An 18,073-nucleotide genomic window follows, 5' to 3' on the forward strand; every position below is an offset into this window, starting at 1 on the left:
CTGTAATTTTATTGGCTCCATTTACAGATAGAAAAACAAAGTCAGGGTGGTGACATCATTTGCCGAACATCTCACAGGGGCCTAGATGGGATGCAGATCCAGTTCTACTGGCTTCAAAATGGTGCCGTTTCCACTAAGGCAATATGGAAGAGTCAGGAGGCTATTTGCATGTGATTTGTAGAATGATTTGCATATATGCATATATGCATATAGAGAGTTCCATGTGAGGTTTATTGTTGCTGTTCTCTACTAACAGGCAATATGTTGCAGTGGGAAAAGTCCAGGCTTCAAGCAAGATCGTTGGGGGTCTCTGCTGGACCCAGAGTCCAGAGTGTGGGTCACATGATAGCAGCCACTCCAGGCCTTTTCCTGACCTGGCACCAGGCCCCTGTCTACCCTAAGCTGGGTCCATGGGCCCCAAATTTTGGAATCAGAGGGAGTCTGGCCTTGAAGAACCTGAAATTCAGTCTTGGTTCTTACCATCCAACCCCTACCTCTGCTCATTTCACAGATGAAAAGATAAGCTCAGGGAAGTGAAAGGCCCATGACAACCCCTTAGTGGATCTGGTGTTTCACTTATAATATGAGGCTGTCAGGGATAGAGAGAGAGAGAGAGAGAAAGAGAGAGGAGAAGAGGGAGAATAGGTGAGGGATAGAGGTGGGAGGAAAACAGTGGGGGAGGGGAGGGAGAAAGCAGCAAAGGTGACCACTTCACTGGAGGAAACAGTAGGTTGGGCTTGGTCCTGGTGGTCCTGGTGGTCCTGGTGGTTGTGAGTGGTGTGTGTGTGTGTGTGTGTGTGTGTGTGTGTGTATAACTCTTCCATCTTCTTATCACCTGAGGGTAACCCTGAAGAATAAACTGCCCGAGGGAAGGCCAGCTCTATCTCCATAGTCTAGGCCCTGGTGGGCACCTTAGCACCTTGGCAGCAGAGCTCACGAATCCTCACAGCAGCCCCTTGAGTGGTCCCAACAACCCCAGGAAGCATCCATGAAAGAACATTCACTCTACCAGAAATCAGACACCTGAGGTCTAGTCCAGGCCAAACCTCTGACTTGCGGTACAGTCTTACTGGTGCAGAAATGAGGAGGGTTCAGCTAACGGCTCTCTCAGGAAAGCGGCAAGGAAGGTGGGGTGGCACACACAACACAGAAATGACACCCCTGGGTTTGGGTGCCCTGTGAGGGTTAGAGGAACCATACGTGGCACCTGCAAGTGCTCCATTAGTAACACCTATTTAGTGCTTATTGTATTGTAGACACTGTCCTAAATATTTTACGGGTATTAACTCATTTAATCTGCACAACAACCATATGAGGTAGGACGTCTATCATTATTTCCCTTCCCAGATAAGGGAACTGAGTCACAGAGAGGTTATGGAATGACCCCAAGGTCATACTGTACTATGTGGAAGAGCTGGGCTTCAGTGTCAGGCAGCCTAGCTCCAGAGGTCATGATCACACACACTCTGCTATAGGGCAACTCAGAAGCTCCTTTGACCTTTCATGTCATGGCTGGAGAATGAGGATAGTCTGGCCTCACAGAGCCCATGTGTGGGGTTTGGGGCAGCTGAGGGGTGATTGACAATCTGCCGTCCCACGGCCAAGGGGAGTCTTGAGGAAATCAAAGACTTGCCACCCTCACTGGCGCCCCTCCAGAGCTCTGTGATGACATGATTTCACTCTACTCCCAGCAGCAGGTGTGTCAGCAGCTTGGCTGTGAGGACCATGGTCCCAGCCAGATGGGGACGAACAGGGCCCACATGTCTGTTCCCCGCTCAAGGTCACTGAGCCAGTTAATGTGGAAGAAGCATTAACTGAGCCGAAGGTACCTCAGCCATCACCCTTCCAGGCCTTGGACCCTGCTGCTCTCCCCAGAACAAGGTGGGCTTGGAGGGGATCCAGCTGTGCCCTGTGGGGCTGTGGTCCAACTTGAGAGACCCTTGGGAAAGATGATGCCTCAGTCTCTCATTGGCAAAGTGGAGGAATGAGGCTGTCTTAAGCTGCCTCCAGAGGGATAAATTGTATCTCCAGGGACAGTGACAGAGCTAGGGAAGGAGGAAGACTGGGATTATAGGGATGGGTCCCAAGCCACATGTGCCATGAATTTACTGTGTGATCTTGGGTAAGCTACTTTAGTTCCCTGTGCCTCCCCATTCTCATCTGTAAATGCACATCAACCATTGTGGGGTTCCCGGAGTACTATGTTCTCCCAGGCATAAAGCTTGGCTTTCTAGCACTTCCCATCTGTGAGTGGGGCAAAAGTGCGTGTACAGGCTCAGGAGACCCAGACTCAAAGCCCCCCCTCTGTTGTTTACTGGCTGTGTGACCCTAAGGCTCCTCTTTCTGAGCTCAGATTTGGAATCCCAGAGCCAACACAGCATTTGCTCCTCACAGCAGCCCCATGGGATGAACGAGATAATCCCCATTTTCCAGATGTAGAAAATGACACTCCAGGATCCAGCCCTAGGCCTCAAATAGCTCACAGTTTAAAGGGAAGAAATAAATATCAATCAAATACATAACAAATCACGGCAATAAAGATGACCAGTGGGTAACCACAACAGAGGTGCAAAGCAGGGTCTGAAGGGAGTGGGAGAGGGGCCCACAGTGGGTATTTTGAACGAACCTTGGGAGATGGGAGATGTTTGCCAGGTTGCAAGGGGTGGGCAAAGGAGCAGCAGATTCAAAGGCCTGGTGATGGGAAGAAGATTGCCTGTTCAGGGTTAAATTGTGTGTGTGGTGGTGGGGGGGGGGGGTGGGGAGATCTAATGAGGCTTGGACCAGAGAACCTGGCAGGAGCCAGATCGTGGAGGGTTGTAAATGTCATGAGAAGGAATTGGAGTTTATCTTGAGAAGGTAGAGAGAAGGTTTTAAAAGGCTCTGCCAAGGAATAAACACTGATGGAAAGCCTGTGGGACGGCACTGAGTCTATCAACTCAGCACCATCCAGATTCCTTTTTGGAAAAGCAGGCTCAACAGAGAAAGCACCTGAGATGTACTTCTCTGCGTCTCAGGCCTTGTCTGTAAAATGTGATGGTGACCCTGCCCTCTGTCTACTGCCCACAGAGGAGGTGGGCCTGGGAGCTTGGGCCCCCAGAGCTGGAAGTATTGATGGTAAGGCTACTACTATCTTTTTTACAAAACAAGGACAAAATAGTTGTATCCAATCAGCCGGGGGAACAGGTCTGCTGCCAAGTTTAGTAAGTGACAGATGGCTGCAAGTAGAGGGTCTGGTAAAACCAGGAGGGACCTCGGAGAGGTTACTGCAAGGACAGCACTGGGAGGAAAGAGGATGGAAGTGAGAAAGGCCAAGGAGTAAGCTGGAGTGACAGCAGCAGGGAGCCGAGGCACCGGCCTTGGCTCTTCTGAGTGGCTCATCTTTGGGCAATCACTTCCTCTCCCTGAAACTCTGGCTCCTGGTCTGAAAGAAAGGGGGAGGCAATCGTGCCTAATCACAGCACTGTAGACTCAATTATGAATGGGAAAAGAAGACTCATATTAATTTGCATGGTGCCTTAGAGTTTACAGAGCAGATTACCTGCGGCATCTTTGCAGACTGCCATGGGGAAGGGGGTAACATCTGTCCTGAGTGTCTGCTAAGTGCCAGGCACAGGACTGGGAGTTTGTCCACATCCATCTGACACCAGCTTCACAACAGCCTTTGCAAATGGGTACTGAAACCCTAATTATTTTACCTCTAAGGAAACTGATATCACACTGCTAGGAAGTGTGCTAGACAATTTTTGGCCCCAAGACTGTCTGATGGCAAATCACCATATATGTCCACAGCAGTCCACTGTCTCCCTCAAGTTGTATAATTTCTATTTTTTTTTTTAATATCCCTTTGACCTTATGGTCATTTAGAGACTAAAATGAGACAAATGACTTACCTTCACCAGACCCGGGTTTGCTCATATGTAAAAATATAGTTAATATTAGTTTCCATCACATAGAAAATTTAATATAATTAAAATAAATTACATTGAATTAGCAAAATATAAATAATTAAAATAAAATAAAATACGTAAGGTGCTTAGAACAGTGCTCGCCACATATACAGTGTCACATATTTTATATGTGGTGTACCCACTACACAGGTAAAAATGCAAAAGTATTGGTGAGAATGTGGGACATTACGAACTCTCACACATTGCTGGTGGCAGTATAGAGGTGTAGGTCTCAGAAATTTGGAGATATCGTTAAGTTTAAGATGCACATATCCTGTGGCCTGTCAACTGCCTTCCATGGTTATATGCCCTAGAAAAGCATTTGTGACTGATGAATGGATAAAGAAGATGTGGGATATATATATATAATGGAATATTACTCAGCCATCAAAAGGAATGAAATCTTGCCATTTGCAACACGTGGATGGAGATAGAATGTATTATGCTAAGCGAAGTAAGTCAGTCAGAGAAAGACAAAAACCACATGATTTCACTCATATGTGGAATTTAAGAAACAAACAGATGAACACATGAGAAGGGGGGAGAACAGGGAGAGGAAAACAAACCACAAGAGACTCTTAACTATAGAGAACAAACCAAGGGTTGATAGAGGGAGGTGGGTGGGAGATGGGCTAGTGGGTGATGGGTATAAGGAGGGCACTTGTTGGGGTGTTGTATGTAAGTGACGAATCACTGAATTCTACTCCTGAAACCGGTATTGCACAGTATGTTAACTAAAATTAAAAAAAAGACAAAAAGAAAATCATTTGCACATTTGCACAAAGCAACACACATATAAGGACATTTGTATCAGCATTGTTTGTAAGAAAAAACACTATCATCAATGGAATTGTCCATGAGAACAGACAGGTAGTTGAGGTGCAGACAGACATGGAGTGCATGGCAAAAAGAAATGAACTACAGCCACACTCACCAACATGGATATTGGGTGAACACAAGCACCAATGTACACAGGATGATACCTTTTTTTAACTTTATAAAAAGCCCCCAAACATGCAAAACTAAACCCTACATTGTTTAGGCATGCTTACATGCATAATAAAACTATTAAGAAAGACAAAGACAAGATTCAAGCTTATGGTTATCTATGTGAGGAGGAAGGTGGAAAGCAGGACAAAGGATTTAAAAGGAATAGATAATATTCTGCTTCTAAAGCTGGTGAGTGCCTGGGCATTCATTAAATTGTTATTTATATATTATTTATTGAGTATACTTATATTGCTGACGAACTAAATACATATGTATGCATGTATATATATTGTTGACTAAATATATATTTCATATGGATTAAATATTTAATAATAAATAAAAATGCAATTATAAAGAGATATCTCTGAGACGAAAAATTGTATCTTATTTACCTCTGATTGTCTGATACAAAGCATGCTTCCTGGCTCATAGTAGGTATTTCAAAAGTTGTTTCTTAAGTGAATGACTGAATTAATGAGTGAACAGATAGCTTCTAATCCTTACCTCCCTGCTTTACTGTACTCCTACTAACATATACATTGGCCTGGGGCCAGATTTCTTAATTTTGTAAACAAGAAAAGCCAAGCTAGGAAGTGTAGATGACTCTGTGTGGCTTATCCTCAACATAGCACATATGAAAGAATTCCATTTAGCCCTACCTATTCATCCATCCAACCATTCATCCACCCATTCTTCCATCCATACATGTAGCTAGTAAACATTTATTGAAAGAACTACTAATGGAGATCAGCTATAACCTCTTTAGAAATGAAGTACATTTGCATCCAAGATAATGACTCTGCATGTGACCACACTGTCCCAGAAGCCATCACAGTGCCCCAGTCGGATGTCAGGGATAGGCACAGGATGCTCATGAGATTTTGCAACTCACCTTGGCACACAAATGAAGAGGGTGTTTCCCCTGGGTGGACTCGTCCTGTGATGAATACCACCTTCTGCTCCGCCCCTTCCCGAAGGTTGTCTGTAACATAAAAATGGAAGGAGGTTGCTTAGGGGGCACAGGGAAAGCTGAGACTATGAGTTGGTATGGGAGAGAGGGGTAGGGAATGGTCTGGGTGCTTTATAGTCATTTCTTAAATCATTGGGTTAGAATCATGCAGGCCCAGTCATTGCTGACTAATTAAATTACATCCCTGGCTACCCAATATTAAAAGGCTACACTCCTGTTCTTTGGTATAATTGATCATATCAATATTACAATCATCTGAAGACGTCATGAGTGAAGTCAAATCCCAGATCCACTGATTATGACCCTAGGCAAGTTGTGTATCCTTTTTGAGTTTCAATTTACTAATCTATAAACATGGATAGTAATAGTGATTAAATAAGCTTACATATTGCCTAGTATACAGTAAACATTCAGTAAATACTGGAGTAAAGAAAGTAGCTATTTATATCAGTAATAGTACTAGTAGCAGCTGCTATTTAATTAGCACCTTTTGAGTCATGCATATTACACACACTATTTATAGTCTTTACAGAAACATGCACAGTTAATATTCCTTTTATAGAGGCAGAAACTGATGCTCAGAGAGGTTATATAACTTGCTCAAAGTCACACAGCTAATAGGTGTGGGTTGAGCTGAGATTAGAATCCAAACCCTTGCTTGGCCTAGATGAAGTAATAGGGACCAGGTTTCTCTTTCAACTTAAGCAACTGAAAAGTTGCTTATATTATATTTGCAAATATACAAAACAACTGTTTTCAGACCAGAGGCAGTACAGGACTAATATATGAACAAAGGGACATACATGAAGTGTGCCCTATGATTGCCCTGGCTCTCTGCCAGGAGGCCCATTCCAGACCAAAGAGCAAAGAAGAGTTTCCTGAGCAGACCATGGAAGTCTCACTGCAATTAAACTTCAGAGAGTCTGAAGCAAGTTTGTAGCTTGCACATTCCAGAAAACTCTGCACATTCCAGAAAAGACAGAGCTCTGTGGAAAAGGAATCCTAGAAATCTGTAAAGGCGTCCTTAAGAGTGTTTTTTTGGGTCCCAAGATGTACATGCATAGGGTCTCCATGACATCATGAGAAAGGGTCTCCACGGAATCATGAGAAAGTGATCAGGGAGAAGTGACCTGTGCAGCTCTCGGGGATCACTCAGGGATAAGAATCATTTGAGTTCCACCACGAAAGTGGTATTCCTCACTGATCATTCAGGGCATTCAGTAGAGAACCCAGAAAGGCCATGTCTTAATGGTGGGACTAAACTACTCCAGATTCATTCTAACAAAATGTTTAAATCACAAAAAGACCGAACTGAACAAAAGAAATTTAACTGCCTGCCATATAAAGTGCAACTCTCTTTAAGGGAAGACAACAAAATCCAGACATGTAACAATGTACAGTCCACAATAACAATCAACAGACATGCAAAGAAGTAGGAAAATATGGCCCCAAAGCAGAGCCCAAGCTCTTGCTGCTTTTACAGAAATCTCATTTGTATAATAAAGTTTAGCTATCATGCAAAGAGATTATAAGACAAAAGCAGTAGCCAAGAGTGACATTCCCAGAAGGAAGGGGCAGGGGGTTACTTAGTCACTGGCACCAGAAGGCCAGATTGACCCAGAACAGAACCATGATCTGAAGGAAATTCAGAAATAAACATTGTGAGAAGTTGGATTAAAGAATCCTATATGTATATTACAGGATGACCTGGAGGGAGAGGGGAGATAGAAATAATTAACAGCCTTTTTTTTTGTTTCTGAAATGCTAGGGACAGGTTATTTTGAACGTGGTTTATGATCCCAATAGTCGCACCAACATCAGAGACTAAAATAAAAAACATATGTATTAACTTTATTAAGCCTGGTTCTTAATAAAGTCCCAGGCTTGGGACTTGCCTGGTGCATTGGGGTGACCAGTATGGAGGTCATTTCTTCTCTAATCCTAGGCCTCTGAGAGGCAGCAACAAATACAGTGAAGCCAAAATACATTTTTCCCCCCACCCCAACCCAAAAAATAACATTCCTGAGAACTCACTCTGTGCTCAGCTCTGTGTTTGGCACCTTTAGGAACAAACGGGAAGAGAAATTTATGGTGTATAAGAGGAGTTAGACACCTAAGTATTTCCTAGACTAAATATAGGCTCTTCCAGGAAGAAGCTGCACTTTCATGGTTATTTTTAACGTCATTCCCAGGACTCTGTGTGGAATAGGTACTCAGGAATTTGCTATTGAATTAAGGAATAAAAAACACTCATACAGATCATGGCTTATCTTATTTAATCTTTATCACACCTCCATGTAGTGGACAGTATGAACCCCATTTCATAGTGAGGAACCAAGGCTCACAAAAGGAAGATCTGTGCCCAAGGTCATGTGGCTAGCAGTGGTGGAGTCGAGCCTCAGTTCCCAGCCTAGGACTCCTCTCATGACCCTGTCTCCTCCTGGATCGACCAACAGCAGTATCAGATGTCACATCTGCTGCACTTCCGTCTACAATGTACACAAGAGAGTTTGGTTTCGACCCTTTTTGCTGTGGTGGAAGTTGAGCTACTGCCTTAGTGTTTACAATTGTTTTTTCACTTACAAAACAAAAAATGAAATGCCACCAAGACCTTTTAAAAAACACTAACACTGACCCCATCTATCCCAGCAGTCCAGAAATGATAAATAGCATTACCAAGGTCCTCAGTGAAGGCTACCTTTATGGATGTCTCCCCTGACCTGGTATCAACTCAATTGCATTCAGCATTTCTGCTGACCACAGAGAAATGCAAAATGGGCATTCTATTTGCACACTAATTTTACTGAGCCCCTGCGTCTTCATAAAATGATAACATGGGGCTAATAAAAATCAAGCATCTCGGGTGCTAATATAAGCAAATGTTGATGCAGGCAGGTAACAAATTGCTTTGTCATTTAGGAGGCCGTAAAAGAGCATTATAATCATCTTTAGGCAAAATGGATGGGTCGCCTTTGCTTAGCTTTTAGCTTTCATTTGCAAAATCAATTTAAGGTAATGTAGCAGCTCTGAGGTGGTGTGACATGGGACACCCCCCACCCCCCACTGTCACTGAATCCCCAGACTCATGCAAAGCCAACTAAACATATTCTTGAAGGAGGCAGCTGGGATGATGAAGGAAGTATGCTTGAACAAAGCCAGGGTGGAAAAGAAGCTGAACAATGAGACCAAGAACAACCCGTAAGGGGTGATAAGTCTGAAAGTTCATTGAGGGTGACATGCTCAAGGGTACAAGGGCACACTCAAGGGGAACCGGATAGCCATTCCGGCCTCTTCAGTTAACAGAGGGAGTTTGAAGTCAAATGCGCTTTGTGTACGCACACGCATACACACTCATCCCTTTGTCATTATATCCCTCTATCATCCACTATTTCCTTACTTATAAAGTTTTTATTGAACACCTATTAGGTGGCCAGGCACTAGGCATTATTATCTTCATTTTACAGAAAACCAAGGCCAAGAGACATTAAGTGACTCGTCTTAGTGCTCACGGCCCATGATTGGCAGAGTGAGGCCCCACTCAGGCAGTCTGACTTCACCTATGTCCTTAACTTCCATGCCATTTTGCTTCTTGTGAAGGAGGACAATAATAGAAATCAGTTACAATAGCAACCAAGTAATATTTATTCAGTCCTTACTCTGTGCCAAGCACTTTACATGCATGACCTTATTTAATTTTCATAGCAACCCAATGAAACTATTCCTACCCCTATTTTATAGATTAGGACATCGAGATCTAGAAAGGTGAAACAACTTGTCTACACCTGTGTAAGTAGCACATGTAGGGCCTGGATGAAACCCAGGTCTTTATGAATCTCAAATTTATGCTCTTAACATCTCTTGGAGATTAAATAGAGTCCTTGGGATGATTTTTAAATGCAGTCACAGGGACTCCTGGGCGGCTCAGTCAGTTGAGTGTCTGACTCTTGATTTTGGCTCAGGTCATGGTCCCAGGGTTGTGGGATTGAGCCCCATGTCAGGCTCCATGCTGAGCATGCAGCCTGCTTGGGATTCTCTTTCTCTTTCTCTCTCTCTCTCTGCCCTTCCCCCATCTCAAAAAAAAATACATCCACAAATTCTTTGTCAGTCTCCTCCCTTCAAGAAGTAGAGATAAGCCCTCTTCCATTCAGTGTGGGCTGGACAGACAGGCAGATAGGCTTGCTGTAACAGATAGAATACCATGGAGGGGGATGGCATGTCACCTTTGACATTAGGCTATAAAAAGACTGTGGCATTCGTCTTGAGTGCTCTCTCTCTCTCTGTCATCACTCACACTGAGGAATCCAGCTGCCATGACCTGACATTCAGGTAGCCCGTGGAGAAGCCCGTCTGGTGAGGGACTGAAGTACCCAGGAAGAGAGGCCAGCCAAAACCACATGAGCGAGCAAGCTTGAAGAGGATCCTCTAGTCCCAGGTGACAACCAGCCCTGGCCACCAGCTTCCCCCAACCTCCTGAGAGACCCTGAGCCCGGGCTGCCCAGTAGAGCTGCTCTTATACTCCTGGCCCACAGAAACTGGGAGATTGTAAGTTGTTGTGGTAAGATCCTGAGTTCTAGAGTAAGTTGTCAGGCAGCCATAAATAACTAATTAATCCCCCTAGAGATGGCCTAAGAAACTCTGTATCTTACCTATTGATGCCCAGCCTGAGTGAGACCAGGGCCATAACCTTGGTGTCAACATGGAGAGCCCTAACCGATCCAATCAGTTATCAGTGGATCTGTGGTTGGTGGAGGTGCTAGAAGATGCCAAGAGGCCCCAGAGAGCCCTAGCTGGGCCCTCTGAGGACAAAAGTTCACATGGTCAGTTTGGTCTCTCTCTTTCTATCTTCCCTGACAGTAATTTTGACAATAACTTGTCATAGGGAGTGAGGTGTTCTGTGGAGGAGGAAGGGGTGGAGAGCTGGGAGGGGGATGTGTAATGTTATAACAGGAGAAGGGTTTTTTATTCCTCAGATCTACGCGTTTGTTATTTTCCTGGCTTCGTGATCCCTGAAGGCCATCATAAAGTCAAGAAGATACCTTCCTACTGGTTTCCAAACCAAACTGGCTGCTGTGTTTCCTCTAACACTCCAGGGCCCAAACCGGTCCACACTACCACTAAAGCTGGAGAAAAAGAAATCCTGACACCAGTAACAGCACGGTTAGCTGGCATCTGCCTGAGGGCCTGCTCAGGGTTAGGATGGCCTGGTCACTGGTCTCCCTGTGCTGGCACCATCCTTGCTGGTCCGTCCTCCACCCAGCCACCCAAGCAGTCTTCCTGAAGCGCACATGGGAGCACACCATTCCCCAGCTTGCAAACTCATGAGCAACTCCTGGCTGTCCTCCGGGCGAGTACAGCCTCCTCTGTGTGGCTCCCCTCTGGTAGCTGTTGGTGCTCACCTGTCCATCCCTTCCCCAGGCCCCAGCCTCAGCCAACTCCTGGCAGCTCCACAAGCACGAATGTTCTCTCACACCTCCACACTTGGGTACACGCTTTTCTCTCTGAGGGAAAAAAGCCAGCCCCCATCTCATCTGTCTGGCTTACTCCTACTCAGCCTTCCAGACTCTGCTCGGATGTTCCTCCTCTGAGGAGGGAGAGAGGGAACTATCATGTATCCAGGACTTCTTCTAGGCCAACCCTGGTGTTAATGTTGTGCTATATCTGATTTCCTCAGAGCAATAATTTTGATTTTCCCCTATAAAATATGGCATATTGAGGGTAATGTGAGGATATCATTCTGCTGTTGATACTGACAATAAAGAGGGAACAGGAGCTGGGAATGATAGTGAGAACATGCTCAAGGTGCAGAATTTCTTGTACATAAATTTATGAGAAAAATGGCATTTAGGAGGCATCGATAGAGCTTTTTCAGAGGCACTGAAGAACCAGTGAATTCATCTGGGTAGAGCTGAGGCTTGATGAAGGGCAAAGACATCCAGCCATGCTGACTGAGGGTGAAGCCAGCAGAAGGGGAGGTCTGGAGGAGGGAGACTGAGAAAGACACTGGTCCCTGTATTTTTTCTGTCCCCTAAGGGGGTCCCAGCCAGCTGGCTTCCCAAGCAGATGGACGAAGGCTCACATCCAGGCCCCACAGATTATGGCCTGTGAGTCCTCGGGTAAATTACTTACACATTCTGAGCCTCACTCAGTTCACTGTGAAATGAGAGTAGTAATCCCCAGCTCACAAGAAAAACCTAAGCAAGAGACTTTAAGTCCCTGCCCTATGGCATTGCCTATAATTGCAGGTCCCATTTGAGAGAAAAGCCACAGGAATAGGGTTTCTCAGTACTATGGATATTTTCAGCAGGGTAACTGTTTGCATGGGGCCCTGTGCTGTGCACTGTATGATGTATCCCTAGCCCCTGCCCACTAGATGCCAGGAGCACTCCACTCCCCTGTTGTGACAATCAAAAATAGTTTCAGACATCCCCAAACGTCCAATGTCTCCTTGGAGGCAAAATAGCCCCTGGTGTGAATATTTTATAAGCTTCTATAAGAATACTCTACCTATTCAGACTGGCCTTGTCACTATCTTCCCAAGCAAACTTTTAATCTCTTAGATTTTCTTTTCCCCAACTCCTCCCAAAAGCCTTCCCAGATATCTCCAGACTGTAGTGCCCTCACCCTCCTGTCTCTGACTTCACAGAGTTCATCTGGATCCCCTCATCTGGCCATAAATCATTAGCTGCCTTGCATAGCAGGATCAAAAGTCACATCTCAGATGTGGTATCTCAGGCAGAGGTATGCAATGGACCTTCAGAAACAGGCTGATGGCAGGAGGGCTCTCCCTGCCACCATCTGTCTTGTTCCTAGCACCCTCCAAGCACCTCCAGAAAACAGACCCAGAGCTGCCCACTCTGAATTCCTGCTGAGGTGGGGTCTCCTGGGAAACAGAAGGGAGGCTCTGAGACTGCCTCTAGGAGCTTTACTGGGAAGTGCTCTCAGGAACACTTGTGAGAGGTGGGAGTTATGCAGGATTGAGGCGATCTCTAAGGTGACTTTAATCAATCCCATGGGGAGCTCTGGGCCAGGAGTGCCCTGCGCGGTTGTTCCAGGAGGCAATGGGGCAGGCTCTGTCTTGCACTGACTGGATACTGAATGCAAGTTGTCTCCAGGGCAGGGCTGGGACCTCAGGCAAGGCAGTGTCCTTTGGCTGAGTGCAAGTTCCAGGGAGGAAATCAGCTGTGAGCTGTCAGCCCCCACCACTCCTGGAAAGGGAGGGAATTGGTCCTGAAGGGGAGTGGGCAGGGTGGTACCCACACTGTCTACTACACCAGCTTTTAGCTGAAGCAGCTGAAGAGAACAGGGCAGACCTTAGGCCAAAAAAAAAAAAAACAGGAAGGCTGAGGACGAAGGGCTGTTTAGTGCAATTCCATACACAAGTTGTAACACTGATCAAATGCCAAACTTGGGGCTGGACCCTGAGGACATGGAGAGGAACCAGATGCTGTCCCTGCCATCTGGGAGTTCAAAGACTAATGGAGAAGAAAAGCTCAAGCCTGGCTTTGCAGTTATAAACTTGAATCCTAGAGTCAAGCAGGTGGGTTAAACCCAAGCCCTGCTGCAAATGGCACTGAGCTCTGAGATCATTCATTTCCTCATCTGCAAAATGAGGATAATGATATTGACAAGGGATCTTGTGAGAATTAACTGAGATAATGCATTGGGTTTATGCACATGACCTGATGCATAGTACATACTGAAAAAATGGTAACTTACAAATGCTTAGAGGTCACTTGGTCCAGCTACTTGATCTTACAGATGCAGAAACTGAGGTCACTAGACTGTAAGCAACACTGGAGCCAAACTTTGTCTTTTTCACAATTTGTATTCCAACGGCCTCTCACACAGAAGGTGCTCAATAAATGCTGGTGGAATAGTTGTAGAGTACTTGTTGCCCTTTGGTTGAATGAGCTTATGAGGCTAGAACTGAGTGCTCAGGCTTTCCCCAACAGGTGCTCTGCCTTTCCTCTCTCCCAGCCTCCAGAAATTCCTCCCCAGATTCGGGTTGCAGCTTATTAGCAAATGCAAATTGAATTTCGCTGTGCCCTTTTGCAACAAGGACAACAAAAACAGTTTCCCCAGGAAAAGAGGGCCAGAAGAGGTGAAAGCTGGGATGAAAGTCGAAGACAATACATTCTAATCAAACTTGATAAATATGTAAATTAGAGCAGCTAAACAGTTGGCTTTGACAAATGACTTGTCGGTAATGGATTTTTCCACAGCTAAGGCGAGAGAGTTCAGCCAGCCCGCTACTTTCCAGGCCAGCTGCAGCGGGCTGATGGGGCTGATGGGGCTGATGGGGCTGATGAGGCAGGCACCGGGATGCTAGGAGGTGGAGCAGAGAGCTAATGCTTCCTTTGATGCCATTTGTTGAGCACCTGCTGGCTGCTGGGCATAGTCTTCGAGGGGGAAAAAATCTCGATGAAGAAGCCTAAGGAAAGCCAGGGAAGGTCCAGACTCACCAGACTCCAAAGCCTTGTGTCCTGAGGGGCCAAAGCAACCAGCTGTTGAAGAACATAAACTCAGTCCCTCCAGTGGTTCTATTGCCGCCTAGTGGTCTCACCAACTCAAAAGCTAGTGCCTTTCAGTTTTTTCTCCCCCCACAGGACCTGACACAGTGGTGGTGTTCAGAAAAGAGATTTCCTTAGCTTGTTACATAGCTTCAAACAGACCCCTTCAAATACCCACTCTCATGTCTGTTTTTCCATCTGCAAATTAGCTGCTGGATATTCCCAGATACGGAATATAAAATAAAAAATTAGGTGTTGGATATTCCCAGATATGGAACACAAAAGGGAAAAAAAGCTGTTGGAGGCAGCTCAGCTGAAGGCCCAGAGAGCATGCAGTAGAAAGGAGCCCTGGATTGCAGATTCTCTGAAAAATGCAAGACCATTGTCATTTCATTGTAAGCATGAAACGTGTGTGTGTGTGTGGAGGGGAGGAGGGTATTAGCAATAGATAGCCAGAATAATTGCTATGAAATTGATGATTCTAGCAGGTTTTTAAACAATAGGTGAGAGGTGGTTACAAAGGAACAGGTTTTGAGCAGTTTCTGTGTGCCAGGCACTTTTCATACATTATGATCCAGGTCTCACCAGACTTGGGAAAATTGTTTTGTTTTCCTCTTATCACAGATAAGAAATCTGAGGTTACGTGCATTGCCCAGGGCCACCCTTGCCAACAAGCAAGAGTCACAGGTGGAATTTGAATCTGGTCTTTCTATCTCCTGAGACCAGTCTTTCTTCTGACACCTCCAAAGGGAATAGTTCATTCCTGAGTTATACCAGATAAAAGACGTTGTTTTGTGTGTGCAGGCATGCGGGCCCATGCATAGATCTGCCTTGACTCAAACTCCTACAAATTCCTGAGTTTTTTGTACAAAGTTATCAGAACTGAGGTACAAACAGAAATTCAAGTTGAATGGTTTGCAGGCTTGGAAAGACACTATTAATACAATTTCCCCAAACAGAGAACCAATATTTATGTGTGCTCGAAGTGCTCCAGGAAGAGTTTCCTGGTAGGGCTGAGAGTAATGTGATCCACACCCAGGGCTGAAGATCCGTCTTGCCCAGTGCTGGAGGAATTCAGATTTGAAGAGTGTTCTTTCCTTCCTATTGAGATCTTCATTGACTTGTATAAAAATACCACTTTCAATCTCAAATCCCCACTGGCATCTTTATATAAGCACTGAAAATGCTACTGGGCTTTGGAGATTTCATTTAATGAAGGAAAAGTATTTCTATTAAAGAGTGTAATTTTTTTTCTCTCTCAACACAACATCTTCAGAGGAGCCAGGGAAGCTGGATTGTTCCGGGCTCTGAGAAAACGAACGAACCCACGCCTCACCCATGACATGGTTACACAGACTATGAAATGGCAACAGCCAAGGAAGGCAAGGAAGGGTGGGTGATGAGGAAAAAGAAGAGTGATTATAATAGATAAACTCCCACATGCCCATGACTTTACAGTTTAGGAAGCACTCTGTCTCTCACAAGGGGGGAGAGTTGTCACCACTCAAACTCAGTCCCCCATCTGTATGGTCTGAACAGTGGCCCCCTGCCCCTCGTGGGCCCTGTAATCCCTTCTCAGGCACACGACACCACTCTCCTGCTTCGGGTCCTGCAGTGGCTCCCTGTATGCTAGAAGCAAACCCAGCTACTCACTCCCATCCCCCACCTCTTACCCCTCCCTCACTGCTCATCATGCTTGCTTCCACACTGGGGTTCTTTCCAGTTTCTCTGCCTGGTCTAGGTGGGCGGGGTGGGGGGGGGCTCCCCTGGGTTCTACGGGGCTGGCTCCTTATTGCTTAAGTCTCTTCCAATGAGGACGGTCGCTCCGAGGCAGCAGGGAATTTAAGTGCTATGGACCCAGGCCTAAAGTGGCACCTGGCAGACACACGTGCTGACGGCATATTGGTCGAGTCAGTAAGTACAGCTAACTGGCATTGAGTGATGTGTGTTGGGGAAGGGGAGGCCCCCAGGAATAAGACTGAAGACGTGGCTGAGGTCAGCAAATTACCCAAGGTCATGCAGCTGGTAATGGGTGAGAACAGAACGGATCCCTGTAGGATGAATGTTAAAACCTGTGTTCATTCTGCCTCCCTGGAGCTCCTCCAGGCCCTCACAGAGGGGCCACCGGGTGCGAGGGGGTGAGGGGCACTTACGGCTGTGCCACTCATCAGCTGTGTGGTCTTGGGAAGGTCCATCCGTGTCTGGATGCCGTGGTCTCCTCATCCATAAAAGGGGAATGATTTTGAGTAGTCCTGAGGACTAAATGAATTCAAATAAAGCACCAGTAGTAATAGTGCTTGTCACAGGATAAGCCCTCGACTACACGTGTGCTATTCTTAGTCATTCAACAGATACTTCTTGGGCTGCCCGCCACCCCCTTGCCCTGTGGAGCCTTCTGCACCCCCAGGCAGTCAGGCGCCCTCTGCTCTTTTTCCTCCTCGCCCCTTCCGCTGTGACAGCAATTGCCCATCTCTATGATAGTAATTTGCTTCACTCTCAGGGCCTGCCTTTCCTCTCTGGAAACTCGGGAGCTTTTTGGGGGCAGAAGCCCTGTCCTGTTCATCTCTTCCTGGCACTCATTTCCTTTGCTGGAGACAGAGAAGGGCATTTTGACATGGTTGTTTTGATGCAAAAAGTTGCAAAATGGTCGCATCAAAATGTAAAATGCTTTTGAAAATTAGCAGGTATTGTATGAAGCCACTCCCCAACCCCCCCCCCCCCCCCCGCATGTCTGACCTGCACTCTCCTTCCCTCCTACCAGCTCCCTACTGCCCCTGCTCCCCTCATCGCCAGCCTGGACCTGGAGCCCACCCAAGCCTAATCTCTCCCCTCCCTGCCTCCCCTAAGCCCCCTCAGAAGTCTTACCAGGGAGGGGTAAGTTTGGGGGCCGAGGGGAGGTAGCCTGAAATGTCTCCTTGGCACATTATCTGGTAACGTTTTTTAAAAAGGCTGAAGGTGTAATGGTTTGTTTCCTTGGCAGTGTCAAAATGTCCCCGTATCAAAATGGCTGGTGTTGGAGGAACTGCTTCAACATGGCTGAAACAAAAGGACTGTGTCAAAACGGTATGGACTCTGCAAAGGAGCCACCTGGCGTGTACCGGTCCTTGAGAATGGATTTAAAAACATACACCATTGGAAGTGGCTTAACAAAAAATCAGCTACACTTAACACCAACTCTCCTTGTGGTAATTCCTTTTTGATCCACTGAGGATGTTTCCACCACTATAAGGATCAGAGAAGTTAAGGATGCTGCCTGAATTCACACAGCAGGCCGCAGAACACAGATGCTTAGAACTGAGTATGGTCTAATTAACCTCCCCCAGTTTACAGGCAAGTCACCAAGAGAGAAAGTGACTTGGATTTTCACGTGTTGGACCTAGAACATGTGATCAGCTCTTGGATAACCTCTCTACCCTATGCATTGGATTCTGGATCGCAGCATCACTACTGGGTTCCAGGCACACTCTCAACAGAAATGGAACAGCCGCTGACAAAGCTTAGCTAAAGCTCTAACTGCTAAAGTCCTAGGCATGCCACTTGAAAATTGGATTGGGCAAGTTCTCAGTAAAAGAAGCTTTAGTGTCCAACCAGGCAGGTTGTCAATATCCCATTAACCAGGCAGCCTACTGGAGCAGGAAGGCCTCTTGGTGGCCCCG

At 46.0% G+C, this 18,073-nt stretch overlaps 1 protein-coding gene across 4 annotated transcripts in view; it reads right to left on the reverse strand.

Moving 5' to 3' along the window:
• LOC102965268 (BEN domain-containing protein 5) overlaps positions 1–18,073 on the reverse strand; it is a 1,451,018-nt gene that overhangs the window by 128,790 nt on the left and 1,304,155 nt on the right. For all 4 annotated transcript variants that reach the window (XM_042997075.1, XM_042997077.1, XM_042997073.1 and 1 more), the window contains exon 7: positions 5,830–5,919. In XM_042997075.1, coding sequence (XP_042853009.1) covers positions 5,830–5,919 — 90 coding nt within the window. The remainder of the gene's footprint in view (positions 1–5,829; positions 5,920–18,073) is intronic.

The sequence above is a fragment of the Panthera tigris genome, chromosome C1 (genome assembly GCF_018350195.1).
Source record: "Panthera tigris isolate Pti1 chromosome C1, P.tigris_Pti1_mat1.1, whole genome shotgun sequence".
Lineage (NCBI taxonomy): Eukaryota > Metazoa > Chordata > Mammalia > Carnivora > Felidae > Panthera > Panthera tigris.